At 45.2% G+C, this 13916-nt stretch overlaps 1 protein-coding gene across 1 annotated transcript in view; it reads left to right on the top strand.

Annotated features, from left to right (window-relative positions):
• The first annotated feature begins 11202 nt into the window (after positions 1-11202).
• Positions 11203-13916, top strand: part of P2RX1 (purinergic receptor P2X 1) — a 31635-nt gene continuing 28921 nt past the window's right edge. The window contains exon 1 of the mRNA XM_024207688.2: positions 11203-11339. Within this exon, the coding sequence (XP_024063456.1) occupies positions 11203-11339 (137 nt within the window). The remainder of the gene's footprint in view (positions 11340-13916) is intronic.

The following is a 13916-nucleotide window of genomic DNA, read 5'->3' as shown; positions in this document are numbered from 1 at the left end:
TTGAAACTGGGAATTAGAGACGTGGCTATGTATGGTTGTGGAGAAGTTTTAGAGAGTGCAAATTCAACTTGAGGGTATGGCAATACAAAAATTATTTCCTAATGTATCCAAAGTAGTTCCCCGACCCTCAGCATGTGTGTTTTGAAAGTGTTCTGCATGTGTGGTGGTCACCAAAAATGCCTTGTGTTTTCACTGCCATTTAGGAATGTGAAATGATTGAGGGCTGTACTTTAAAGAGCTACATTCACAGCTTACTATAAATCAATGGTCCACTGCGATCAGACTCCACTGACCTATACACCAGCTGAGGATCCGGCCCAAGCACGTGTTGTCCTCCCTTTCTAGAGAGCTCATGCTTGTTAGCAACGTGCTGACCCTGAGAGTTGAAGCCTAGGCAGGCTTTATAAACAGCTTGTTTCTAACATGGTTGGGCACTGGCCAGAGGAACACACTCAGCACCTTTCTAGTAAGAATCCTGCTCTAATAAAATATAGAGGCTTTCTTTTGGAAATAGAGCACAAGAGCAGACCAGTGCTGGAAGAGCTGCCCTGCAACTGCTGCAGAAAAGGACACTTCATTCCCTCATTATCCATTGCAGAATAATCCTGAGTCTGTATAAGCTCTACTGCACCAGAATCAATGAGCAGCCTGACCAATGCATGCTGCAGGCCAACCACTGGGAGATGTTTCTGCCTGGGATTAAATCCGGGGAGCAAGGGGGAATTTGCTGGGGGAGAAGAGGGGATAGCAAAGTGAAAGGGGTAGGGCTGAGAAGGAGGGGGGAATTGCCTGGGCAGCCTCTTCATGATCTTCCTAAATTTAGACCAAAATCTCAAATCCTGCCTCTACCTGATGTTTGAGCAGTGAAGCCACCTGCCCTGCCCCGCCCCTAACTCTCCAATGGCTGATCATAAGGGCACTAACATTTTTATTTAGAAGTAAAGTTCAGCTTGGGGCTGTATCTGCCTGATTGGTTCCTTGCTGCTATACAAGAGAAGTGTCACTTTGGACAATGCCCTAAGGCTGCATGGGTAGGTGGTTGTGCTGGTGATAAGTACAACATCCTCGTCCTAGTGCTTTATCCAGCCTCCAGCTGAATTTTCCAATGAAGGTTTATCCTGTTTCCTCTCTCTGCACAATTCATAAGACATCTCTTTGGGGGAAAGAAACATCCGGGTGTATTTACAGCTGGCCCTCCCTGCTGGATGCTAAGACTGAGATTTTTTTTTCATAGCTGCCCAAACTGATTTCCTATTAGTTTTAATGGGAATGGTACATCGGACTCCCTTAGGGTGAAATTTTCAGGATTCCTAAGTGTTTATTTTAGAGTTGGCTAAGTCATTGCCAAGTTATTTGTAAGGTTGGATGTGTTGTCATGGCAGCTAAGGAATGCAATGCCATTTATTTTCCCCTCTTCCCCACATAGTTAATGCCAACAGAACTATTTGTCAGAGTGCACACTGTAGGGCAGGAAAGCATATACACAGAATAAAGCTGGAACCACAGGGAAGAAGCTTAGGGAGGTAAAGGACAAGTCAAAATTGGAAATAAAACTGAACATGCTGTTTTGCATAGACATTACATAGACTTATCTGCAAATATTTCCCCCCTATCGCTCTCACCATTGCATATCCATGACCCCAGCTCCAGCTGGGATCAGGGTCCCATTGTGTTAGGTGCCGTACACACACAGTGAGATGTTCCTTACAATCTGAGCCTGGGATTTTCAACAGAACCAAAGGGAGATTGAACCTTAAAGGGAGTTGGGTGACAGACGCCCTTTGGTTCTATTGAAAATCCCAGCCTGACTCACAGAAAGGCCATCTCGAGGTTCCTGCCAATCCTGCATCTAACCCAGTTCCACTGCATTATCTAGACCAGGGGTAGGCAACCTATGGCACACGTGCCAAAAGTGGCACGTGAGCTGATTTTCAGTGGCACTCACACTGCCCGGGTCCTGGCCACCCATCCGGGGGGCTCTGCATTTACATACAACAATAGTTTAGTTATATATTATAGACTTAGAGACCTTCTAAAAACATTAAAATGTATTACTGGCACACGAAACCTTAAATTAGAGTGAATAAATGAAGACTTGGCACACCACTTCTGAAAGGTTGCTAACCCCTGATCTAGACGGTCCCTGACAGGTGTTTGTCTAACCCAGGGGTCAGCAACCTTTCAGAAGTGGTGTGCCGAATCTTCATTTATTCATTCTAATTTAAGGTTTTGCGTGCCAGTCATACATTTTAACATTTTTATAAGGTCTCTCTAAGTCTATATTATATAACTAAACTACTGTTGTATGTAAAGTAAATAAGGTTTTTAAAACGTTTAAGAAGCTTCATTTAAAATTAAATTAAAATGCAGAGCCCCCCAGACCAGTGGCCAGGACCCGGGCAGTGTGAGTGCCACTGAAAATCGGCTCGCGTGCCGCAGGTTGCCTACCCCTGGTCTAACCTGTTCTTAAAAACCTCCAGTCATAATGATTCCACAACCTCACTAGGCAATTTGTTCCAGTGCTTAACTACCTTGACAGTAGGAAACTTTTCCTAATAATTAATTTAAGATTTCCCTTGCTGCAATTTAAGCCCATTATTTCTTGTCCTCTTCTCAGTGGTTAAGGAGAATAATTTATCACCCTCCTTTTTATAACAACCTTTTATGTACTAGAAGACTTAGGTCCCCCCCTCAGTCTTCTCCTCTCTAGAGTAAACAAACTCAGTTTTTTCAATCTTTCCCTGTAGGCCATGTTTTCTAGACCTCTGTGTTGCTCTCATCTGGATTTTTTCCCATTTGTCACATCTTTCCCAAAGTGTGATGCTCATACCTGTACACAATACTCCAGTTGAGGCCTTATCAGCACTGAGTTTAGTGGAACAATTACTTCTTATGTCTTGCTTTACAACACTCCTGCTAATATATCCCAGAATGATGTTCACTTTTTTTGGCAACAATATTACATTATTGTCTCATATTTAGTTTGTCATCCACTGTACCCCCCCACAGCCTACTCCTTCCTAAGCAATCACTTCCCATATTGTACTTGTGCAATTGATTATTCCTTCCTAAGTGGAGCACTTTGCGTTTCTCCTTATTGAATTTCATCCTATTTATTTCAGACCATTTCTCCAGTTTATCCAGATCATTTTGAATTCTAATCCTGTCCTGCAAAGCACTTGCAATCCCTCCCAGCTTGGTATTGTCCACAAACTTTGTAAGTGTTCTTTCTGTGCAATTATCCAAATAATTTACGAAGGTATTGAACAGATCCCTGAAGGACCCCTTTCCCTTCTATATGCCTTTCCAGCTTGATTGTGATCTATTGATAACTATATGGTTTTCCAACTAGTTGTGCACCCACCTTTCAGTAGGTTTATCTAGGCTATATTTCCTAGACAAGATAAATAGACCCTCCAGACTTAAGCACTACTGCCATTCGGTTTATTCTGAAGGTCATCTCCACAGCTACTATTTTTAAAAATACATTGGCTATATTTTACAGATGGAAAAATAGAGAGAGCAGTTCAATTCACCTAATGAATCAGCAGGGAAGATGTTGAATAGCAACCAGGAATTAACTCTTCCTCCCCTGCTCTAGTCCCTATGCAATACTCTATGGGTTTGTCTACGGTCCAATGTAAGCCCAAGATAAGGAGAACTTGAGTTAGCAGACCCTGGGTTTGTAACCCCAGGTTAGGAACTGTTGAACCTGGGTCTCACCCTGGGGCTCCAGCATCTACGCTGCCTTATGCGGACCTGAGTCCAACCATCCATATCCCAGACTTCCCAGTGTCCTCCCAAAATGTGGCTGCTCTAGCCCTTTATTCGTGGTGCTGTTTGGGAAAACTTGAGTGTCCACCAAACTTGACTGTCCAGAGGACAAAGAAAGTCGGCCTGTGGGATTTTGGGATACTTTTGGCGGACTCCCAGAGCATGAGTCCAGTGACACTGCAAAGCAATAGGGCTTGAACTCTGGGTCCTGGCTTGACTCAGGCTGGACCCTGCACCCCCATAGGGGCCTGGGACCCTGGATCTGAGCCCTGGGTTGATGCAACTTGTGTGTAGGTGGAAGGGGGGCTAGGCTTGAACCTGAGTTTGAACCCTGGACTTTCACTGCAATGTATTCAGACCCTAAGTGACAACCTGGATGCTTGCCTGTGTGATGCCCTAATCCCGCTCATGTTCCCACACAAAACCCTTTCACCTGAGTTCAGTGGTGCGTTCAGCCTGGGCAACTTGACCCAGCTGGGGCTACAGACTAAAACCCGAGTGAAGTTTTTCCTCGGGTAACCTGCCCACTTTGCAATAAGGACACAGGCTAAACCACGAGTGCTGATAGTCCTCCATTGCCTTCCCACAACCCCCCATGTGTTCTGCAGGACAGATGAGTTCTCCTACATTTCACTGGGAAACCATCAGAGCAGCTCAGCCCACTGCAGCGCTAAGAACCATGGGATGTGCCCCCAGAAGTCCTAGCAACACGCACAGGTGAGCGCAGCACCAGCAAGGACACAGTAACCGAGGCCGGGCTTTGCAGTGGGGCTGCTCACACTGGGGGCTAGGCTAGTTCAGGTGAGTTAACTCGGCAGTGAAGATGTGCCCTTGGATTGTCAAACTGCTACTTGGCCCTTTCATTCCTCCAGAACAATTGGTGACTAATCTTTCAAAAACAAACAACCCACCCACCCTGATATCACACATCCTAAGGGCAGCATCTGCCAGTACACCTGGGGAAAGCTTCCGGCCACAGCTCCTCCCTTTTTGTGATGACTTCAGAGTTCCTCTCCTCTCTCAAGCTTTTAAGTAATATTGGCTCAATCCCGCAAACGCTGATTATGTGCCTCGTTCTGCAGCATTGAAAGGAATGTGAATTTTGCCACTGACTTCAGTGTAAATAGGATCAGGCTTTCAGTACTTATTATCATGAGTCATTAACAGATGGTAATAACTTTTATGGCCTGACATGTGGAAGTAAGACCCATCCCGCAGTGTTTGCAGGGTCCTGCCTTTATTTGTGACCAAACAAATACAAGTTTAAATGCAAACATATCTTATTTTGCATTAACCACAAGTTAATTTTCCATAAGAGGGAGCCAACCCCTGCGTGAGAGGATTCAGTCTCTTCTGTCTTTAAAATGTAAATATACTTAGGGCTTCTGGTTATCAGTGTTTGCTTTAAAAATCTGTAGGTTGCCATTAGAAGAAGCCAACAATATTCTATAACAATATTAAGCCGTGTGAGTTTGGAGTATTTATTAAGGGTGTTTGGGTTTTATTTTGTTTTCTTAGTGTGGTGGTAGTGCAGCATTTCTGATATCCTCTCCCAGACCATCACTCTGCAGTGTGAAAGTCCACAGGACTCCTCCGTTAGGGTGACCAGACAGCAAGTGTGAAAAATCAGGATGGGGTGGGAGGTAATAGGAGCCTATATAAGAAAGAGACCCAAAAATTGGGACATCTGGTCACCCTATCCTCCGTCCTTTTGAAATCTTAGTGTGACTAAATAGGAGTGCGAGAAGTTGTGGTGATGTTGAGCATGACTGACTGGTAGACAATGATGAGTAATGTTCAGCAGCATGGGGCTCGATCCTCCTATGGGCCGAGCCCTCTGGCTCTGATCCAGAAAAGCACTTAAGCATGCAAATAGGCCCACTGACTTCAGATTTGAAACCTCCAGTTCACACGCTATAAAGAGTCACTACTGAAGGCTAGCCCCAGGCAGAGGTAGGGCAAAGATGATGGATGGAACCGCATGCTGCAGGAGCATTTTGTACTGGCACTCCAGGCCGGTTAAAGATAGTGTTTCGAAAGGACTCATTCCCTACCCTGTGTTACTAATACCACCTGAGTGTATTTAATCTTTACATGCTAATATGCTGATCACTGTTGCTGCTGTTTTCAACTTCATGCCTCTTTTGTTTGTAGTTGGTTTCACTTTTTGGTTCTTAGGGGTAGGCTACACTGGAAAATTCTGCCATTTTATATCTGTATAGTTAAAGTATAAACCTCCCCTTAGTATTGACATAAAGGTGTTGATAATGGTATAGCTTATTCCCATTCGGGAAGGGGAATAAACTATACTAGTATAAGGCACCTTTGTACCAGAATAACTACATCCATGCTAGGACTTATACCTGCATAACTCAATTGGTCTTTAAAAAAAAATAATAATAATCACGCCGCCCCCCCCCCTGCACCAACAGTTATAGACCAGGAGTATAGACCAGGCCTTACACACTGTTTCAGCTGCATATGCTGCATCAATTAGTTTTTAAAATCCTGTTTGCACTGAAATATTAGTTTAGATATTTCATAAAATATCAGAGTTTTTATAAAGTCAATATATATTAAGCAAAGCCTACATTTAGGCCACACAGAATCAGAGCTCTGGCTGGTGTAGATCAGCAGAGCCCCAGTGACTTCAGCTAAGGCACCTTCTCCCAATTATGAGCTGCAATGGATCTATGATGGTTTACAGCATCTGAGGATCTGGCCTATGGGGTCCCTTAATTAAGTATTTTACCTGCAACGCAGCAGCTTAGCATAGTACTGGCAAACATGACTTAATTTTAAACCCCCAAACTAAGCATTTTTATACCGCCACCAGATGGTAGATGAGATGATCTCTATCATAAGCTCATGTGTTTTATGAACAGGGAACCAAAGCTTTAATTAGGGAAGTGTTGTAAATGTTGCAGTTTAGGAAGGGATACAACTACCACAATCATCTGTGCTAAAGATCTAGGGGCAGAGTTTATTCTCCCTGCCCAAGATAAATAACACAGTGCATTATCCAGCTGTACTTGCTCTGCTGTTTTGGCACCAGGTAGCTTAGCAATATACTTTCAAGGCTAGTTGGTTACTGGTAATAAAGTAATTAAGACAGTAGGGTACCTGCTTTAATGGGTGCATGGGGTTGAGCGAGGATGGGGTGGGGTTGGGACTCTCTCAAGACAGTCTGAAGTAGGTTGGGACTTGACTGGGGAGCAAAGGTACAAGTGATGCACAAGCAGGTGGGTAAAGCCTCTCTGGGAAATGAATGAGTGTAAGGCCTATAGCAAGGCTGAAGATACATCCCGGGATGTGGAGGAAGAGTTTAGGCCTAAGCTTTCATAAGCTTTTTGGGTTTCCAGCTCCGCAACCTTAATGAAGCCCAATTCTGAGAGAGCAGCTGCTCAACCCTTTTTGAAAATCAGGCCCCGTTAAATTCTCTCAAGTTTGGCGCCCAAAAATAAAAATCATGAGTCACTAGAGGAGTTCAGTCACTCAGGGCAGCCAATCCAACAGCTGCCTGAAGAAATTTTAAAATCGGAGATGAATATGGTCTCCCAAGGAAACTACTTTAGCTGAAAGATTAGCCATTCTATTGAATCCAAGTCCTGGAGAGGGTTACAAGTTCCTCTTTTACAATAGAGTGTGCTGTTAAATTTAGATGTCCTATTTTCCTTATTCCCATTTCTCTGGCAAGGGTGTGCAGCCTTCCCTAAAAGGCCTTCTTTCGTACAGTAGGTTATGATTTATTCTCTTCTTCCCCCCCCCTCTCGCCCCCCAACAGATGTCTAAGCTTATAAGGTCTGTCTGTTCTTCTCAGTGGCAATCTCGGGCTTCGCTCTTAAATGGTTATCATCAGCAATTTATGTTTGCTCTTGGCTTCCCATCTGATGGTTTTCCACATCCTCTAGGGCTTAGGAGCCTGGATTACATCACGTCACTTAGAAGTAAGCAAAGCAGTGCCATCTGATTTAGATTTCTAAGCCGCATGGTATGCCCAAAAGGTTACTATGAAAGTTCATCTGTGTTTCCATGCAGTCTATTTTAAATGCACCAGGTGGCTCCTTGTAGTCTTGTGAAAGGATCTTGTTATAATCAATTGGTTCAGCTCTTTTCTTGTTTGTCAAGTCTTCAAATTATTGAGCCCGTATGTCAAAGGGTTGCCAGGCTAAAGCCAGTAGAAAGTGAAAAGTGACTAGGTGAAAATATTGCCATGTCTCAACAGGTCTGGTCCCTGCTTGTATTCAGAGCCCTAACTGCTCACAGTACAAGTATATTTTTAAAAGCATGTTTTATTCTCCTTAGCCTGGTATAGCCACAATAGCCAGAGGAAGGGGGAGTTGGAGATTAGCCTGGTTCCTATATCATTCAACACAATTGTGAATAACTCCTTGGTTACTGGTGATGTTGCATACATCAGGAAGAGCCCAGCTTGACTCTGAGGCCAGGCTGAATTTGCAGGGCTGGCTGTTGAGGTTAGGGGGCAAACCCTCGTCAACTAAGCACTTGTAGTGCAGAAATCTTTGAGGCAATAATTATGGAGCCTCTTGAAGCTATGTCTTCCCACTCCCACCCCCCCATACATACACGTGTCATGGCAGAATCGCACCATTTGAAAAGTTGCAAGGTAACCTCGCTGGGTCTCCTGCAGTGGGATTTCTACATTGTACCTACAGCTTTCACACTAGAGAGGAGTCTGAGCCAAAACTCTACTTCCAACCCTCCCTCACATCCTGATCCAAGTCTCAGTCTGAGGCTAACAGGCCCATTTATTGGCACTCATTTTCATGCAATAAACGTCACATTGAGAAGCCTTCCACAGCCTGCTGAAGCACTGTGGCTGTAGCTCTTTGCTCCCTTCCTCCTGAGATTTATTACATAGATCACATGGCAAGAGGGTAGTCCTATCCTGCGCCACCTTGAGCAAGTCTCTTCACCCCTGACCCAGCTTGCCCACCCATAAGCGGGGAGGAGTCAATAGCATTATCTTTCTAAAGTGCATCGATACCAGTGAAACTCTCACATGGATGCAAATTATTATTATGGGCCAGATCCTCAAGAGCGCCCCAGCTCTGCTCAGCATGAGCACAAGGGGCTTTCCACCACTTTTCAGATCCTCAGCCCTGACCCTGGAGGGCAGCTGCAGGCCAGTTTGTCTCTCAGCATAAGATAGAGCAGCATCTCTGTGATGCTGCTCTATCTTTTTCCGCCTGGAATTCTCCCCACAGTCCCAATGTGCTTCCACCAGGCAAGAAGAGCCAGAGTGAAGGCTTGGCTATGTCCCTTTTTCTCCCTGGTACAACCCCAGAATAGCACCTGTGCTAAGGGAGTCAGGACCAGGTACCATAGATCTGGCTATACCAGGTTTACTCCACCTAAGGGTTCCCAAACAGAGAGAATCCCCAGATGCCCCATTATGCAACTGGTGCAAGAATCTGGCCCTGTTAGTATCTGAGTACTAGGAAAGCTTCCTGACCCCACCCCCTGAACATTCCCTGAAGCATGAGGATGATTATCAGAATTGTTCCAAATGCTCTCAGTGAAACCTAAAATCTTTGTCTGGATTTGGGTTACATTTACAGGCTTGAAACATAGTTGAAGTTTGCACAATGGTCCACTAAAATTTTCCCACTACTGAGCTAAACTGGGCTGATTTTATGGGATTTGAGTTGAAAATAAGTGAAATTCCAAGTTGTGCAAACTTCTGATGTGAACTATGGCAATTTTGCCTGGGTTCTGCTTTGTGATGCATCTGAACCAGAAATTCAGAGTGAAAAGTGCTGTGAATCCAGGTGGAGTGGAATAAAATCAGAAACTCATGGGGGATTTCTTAAGTGTACCTTCCCTAGTTTATACAGTCTTAACTGATACTCTTGTACCTTCCAAATCCATCTCTTTAGAGACATGCCTGAGTCATACAGTTTAGCTATGGATCTAACCTCTCCCAAAGTTCAGGAGTGTTTGCATTAGGCTGGAGGAGTGAGAGGTTGGATTGCATCTATTTCTAGTAGCTAGGGTTGTTGCAAATGGCAGTCAATAACCTAGGCAAGATATTCACTTGATCCCAGGTCTGGGAACCATGTGCGCTTATGTTTTTAGTCTGTCTTTAATGGATTCCCTCCCTCTGTATCCTTGGCAAATTCCATGGTCTTTCAGTGTCTGTTTCCCCATTTACAGTATTATTATTAATTGGTTGTACTGCCATAGCACTTAGGTGCTCCAGTCATGGCCTAGCACTTCCACTGTGCTAGGTGCTGTACAAACACAAGACAAAAAGACAGTCCCTGCCCATCTATAATATGAGGAAGCTACCCACATCCCAGGTGTATTGTGAGACGGTTAATTAACATTTATGAAACTCTCTAGCTGTTGCTAGTCCTATTCCTGGACATAGCCAATCCCTTTATAATCTCACTGAAATGACCGTATTTGCTAGAGATAGGCCCAAACCTAAATCCCAGATCTGATCGGCCCCACACCCAAACTTTGGGGAAGTGCTAATCCAAACTTTGTGGCAAGCCCATATCTCTATGATGGCCCAAGAGAAACCCCTGGATGCAAACCCCACCGAACATTCAGATCCGAATTCCTTCCCTCGGGCTGTTGTTTTGAGTTCGTGACTCACCCTTTGACCTCCCAGTGCAATGCTAATGCCAAGAAGGAACAGAACTGTAGAGGAGAGCGAATTATTGAGCTCTGGAGGGCAAGTGAGTTACCAGAGAGCTGCACCACCTGCTGTAATCATGAAGACCAAAAAAAACCCCACCCCAAAACCCACAGGAAAAAACATTATTTCCCAGTATACAGTTGCTTGGAGGAGCAACGTACAACAGGAAAGGGTCCCGTGCACTTTCAGTAACCCACAGCAACCTACAAACTGACTTAGACCATGCATATTGATTTCACAACTTCCATTTTTTGCTAACAGGCAATTTCTGTTACCCTGGGATGATTTCAGCTTTTTGAAAAATTATATATGGCAACGTGCTGATCCTGCCAGCAGGTCTGCCCCAGTCAGAGCAATCAGACTAGTAACTCTTAGCACATTACATTGCACTCCGCATTGTCCAAACGCTTTGTAAGTGTTAACCCATCCTGTCTGTGTTGTGCTGCAGTTACTGTGCTGCCGGATAGCCTGGGTTGTATGCTTCCGTTACATACTCTCATATCCCCACCCCCAGACCATCTAAGGAGACACTGAGTGCACTGTGCACGCAGAGGTGAGCATATAGGCAGAGCAAGTTTCCATCCCCTCTCTGAGAAGGAACCAGATGTGCAGAGGGAAACACTGGTAGATTTTTGTGCAAACAGAAGACTTGACCTCTTGTATCGAGGAGCTCCACCCACTACAGTCAGAAGCGACAGAGCCTGTGTTTGGTTTGGGATTAGGCATTTGCATAGAAGAGCTTTAGTCCTGCTGCATCAGCCATGGGGCTCAAGCTTGGGGAGAAAGCTGCTTCCTTCTTCTTTGAATATGACACCCCCCGGATGGTGCTGGTGAGGAACAAGAAAGTGGGACTCATCTTCCGGCTGATCCAGCTTGTGGTCCTTGGTTACATCATAGGGTAAGGCTTTTCTTGCTCATTACATAGCCTTTCACTTCAATGAGAAATTCCAAACGGCAGCTCTTCTGAACTTTCCAAATACTATACCTGCTGACCAGCCATTACGCTCAACGCTAGCGTTGCCACACATTCAGTTCTTGGTTGGCTTGTCTACCTGAATTTCTGTTCGGCCCCCTTCTGGATGAGAAGTAAAGCTGAGACCCTGCCGCTTATGATCCTTAGACACCCTGAGCAGGGGCATTCGCTAGATTCCAATGTTGTGGGTAATTATATTTTGTCTCCTTACAGTCTCCCAACAGTTTCACCTGCAAACAGTATTCACTTTGCCTGAGCTCTTTGTTGAGCAGTGTTGTACTGCACTGTTAAATAGTTGCTGTGTTAAACCCCAGAGGTGGCTGCATGTCCGTGATGAGTGTAACAATCCCAGTATGTAAACGTCGTAAATCGTGGTAAGCTCACTGGAGGAAAGGCCTTCTATAAGGGCCTGATCCAAAGCCCATTAAGTCATTGGTTCAGGCCCTCAATGCCTGCTGTTGTTACTATTTTCATTATATTAAAAGAAAGGCAGACAGGGACGGCTTAGTAATTTGTGAGCCCCAAGCAGCTGAAAGAGGGAGGAGGAGTGGAGGGGAATAAGGCCATACATTTCCTCCTTCTCTGGTCCTGTTTCCCAAGAGGGAGGAAAGGCCAGCCTATGGGTTAAAGAATGAGCAGGGGATACGGTGCTTCCAAAAGAGCAAGGCGCAAATGTCTGCTTTGCTTTGTTTGTGCTTAAGGCCGGGCCTGAAGGCAGCTAGAGCTCAGCAGAAACTGTTTTAAACGGGGAGTAAATAAAGCAAACGTCTCTAAAGCTCCCCACAAACTGAAAGGCATGTCCTGACCCTGGGTGTTTAGAGCTGCAGAAGGAGCAGCAAGAGTTCATGTGCCCTGAATTGCCTGGGAAGTTTTCATCACAAGTTTGTTTCTAAAAACTGCTACTGAACTGGCCGCCCCCAGGCAGTCATCAAACTCTGTAGCGTGGCACTGGGTGTTTTTCAAAAAGGGGTCAGAATCTCTGCACCAGTGAGCCTAGCCACCTATTGAACAATCTCACCACAGAGCATGCACGTGATTCAGAGTGTACATGGGCCACCGCAGTCACTGAAATACACTAATGTAGGCAGTAAGGTCCCTGTACCAGCCTCCATCTCGGGGCAGGCCAGGTAAGGAGCATGGCAGATTCAGCACAGCTGCTGCAGCCTCTCCTGGTGAGGCTGCTGTGGAGCATCCAGAGGAACTGCCCTTCTAGGATGGGAGCCTTGAAGGCGGGCTGCAGTGGTGGAATGGGAGTAGGTCACCTCCTGCTCCCATAGCTATTTGCACCTCTCTATGCCAGTGGGGATGGATCCGGTGAGGTGTATTCAGTGATGGAATAATATTGATTTCCCCCACGTACGCTGAAGATGGGGAAAAGACCTAAAGATGGACCTCAATCCCTCTTAGGAAATACTTGCCAGAGGGCTTCTAGCTTCCCACAGCAGGCGGCTTGTTACCTCGCATGTCTAATGGCGTGAGGTAGGACTGAGAGTGATGCTTGGCTTTGTTTAACTCTTGTAGATGTGCAATTAATAGCATTTGCAGGAGGGGCAGCGAGTGCCTACCCTTTATCCCCAAATAATCATTGCTTAGAGGCAGGGCAGCAGCCTCACAACAGGGGGATGATGGTGGTGAGAATAGTAATTGCTGCCATTGGGACAGTGCAGGCCCTGAATCTCCAAATTTGCTGTCTGGAAAGTGGCTGAAAAAAACCTACTTTCTATGAAAGAACAGAAATGACGTTTCACTGATTTTTTTTTCCCGTCCTTCCCTGCCCCACTCTTTTCTGACCAGCCCCATCTTCAAATCTGAGCTGTAGGGCTATTGCAGAATGGGATAGTTTCAGCCTCCATGTAGGGTTCAAGGGTGAACACAAACCAGAGGAGTCAGGAAGGGGAATACGACCTGCAAAACATTGGAGGGAAACAGGCAGGAAAGCCTGTGCCATGGCTCCAAAGCCAGAATCCAGAGGCTTTTTTTTTTTTTTTTGAAAACCTCAGCAGGTAGGTGCAATAAAGGCACGAACCGTGATATGCTGGCAGCATAGGCAATAAAAATGTCTGCCAGGTGGGTAGAAAGGTAATTCTACCCCCCCCCCCATTTTTTTATTTTTTTAAGAAGGGTGAAACTTGTTTAACTCCAACATCAGGCCTGGGAGAAAAGCTCCTTCTCTGTGTGGGAGACTTTTGCTTGCAGACTTTGTTGGCCATCTCTGCCATGCCAGATTACATGTACTGTAGCCTCTAATGGCCACAAGTGCTCAGCATCTCAGCTGTACTATCTGTCTGAAAGAGTTTCTTCCCCTGTTTCCCCAACTTTCTGCAGATTATAACTATATTCTCCCTTAATGAACAAGCCTGAGGAAGTTAGACTTTTTTTTATCTTTGAAAGCAAGTTTGCCAGGCAGGGTTATTTTTACATTTAATATGTAAATGAGCCCAGTTCTCTTGAAGAACAGTTTGTTGGGCGATTATTATGGCATTGGGTATCCTGCCTGCCTCT

The sequence above is a fragment of the Terrapene carolina genome, unplaced genomic scaffold (genome assembly GCF_002925995.2).
Source record: "Terrapene carolina triunguis isolate 2854851 unplaced genomic scaffold, T_m_triunguis-2.0 Scaffold231, whole genome shotgun sequence".
NCBI classification, from domain to species: Eukaryota; Metazoa; Chordata; order Testudines; family Emydidae; genus Terrapene; species Terrapene triunguis.
The sequence above is the reverse complement of the archived record's forward strand: the minus strand, read 5'-3'. Positions and strand labels throughout refer to the sequence as shown.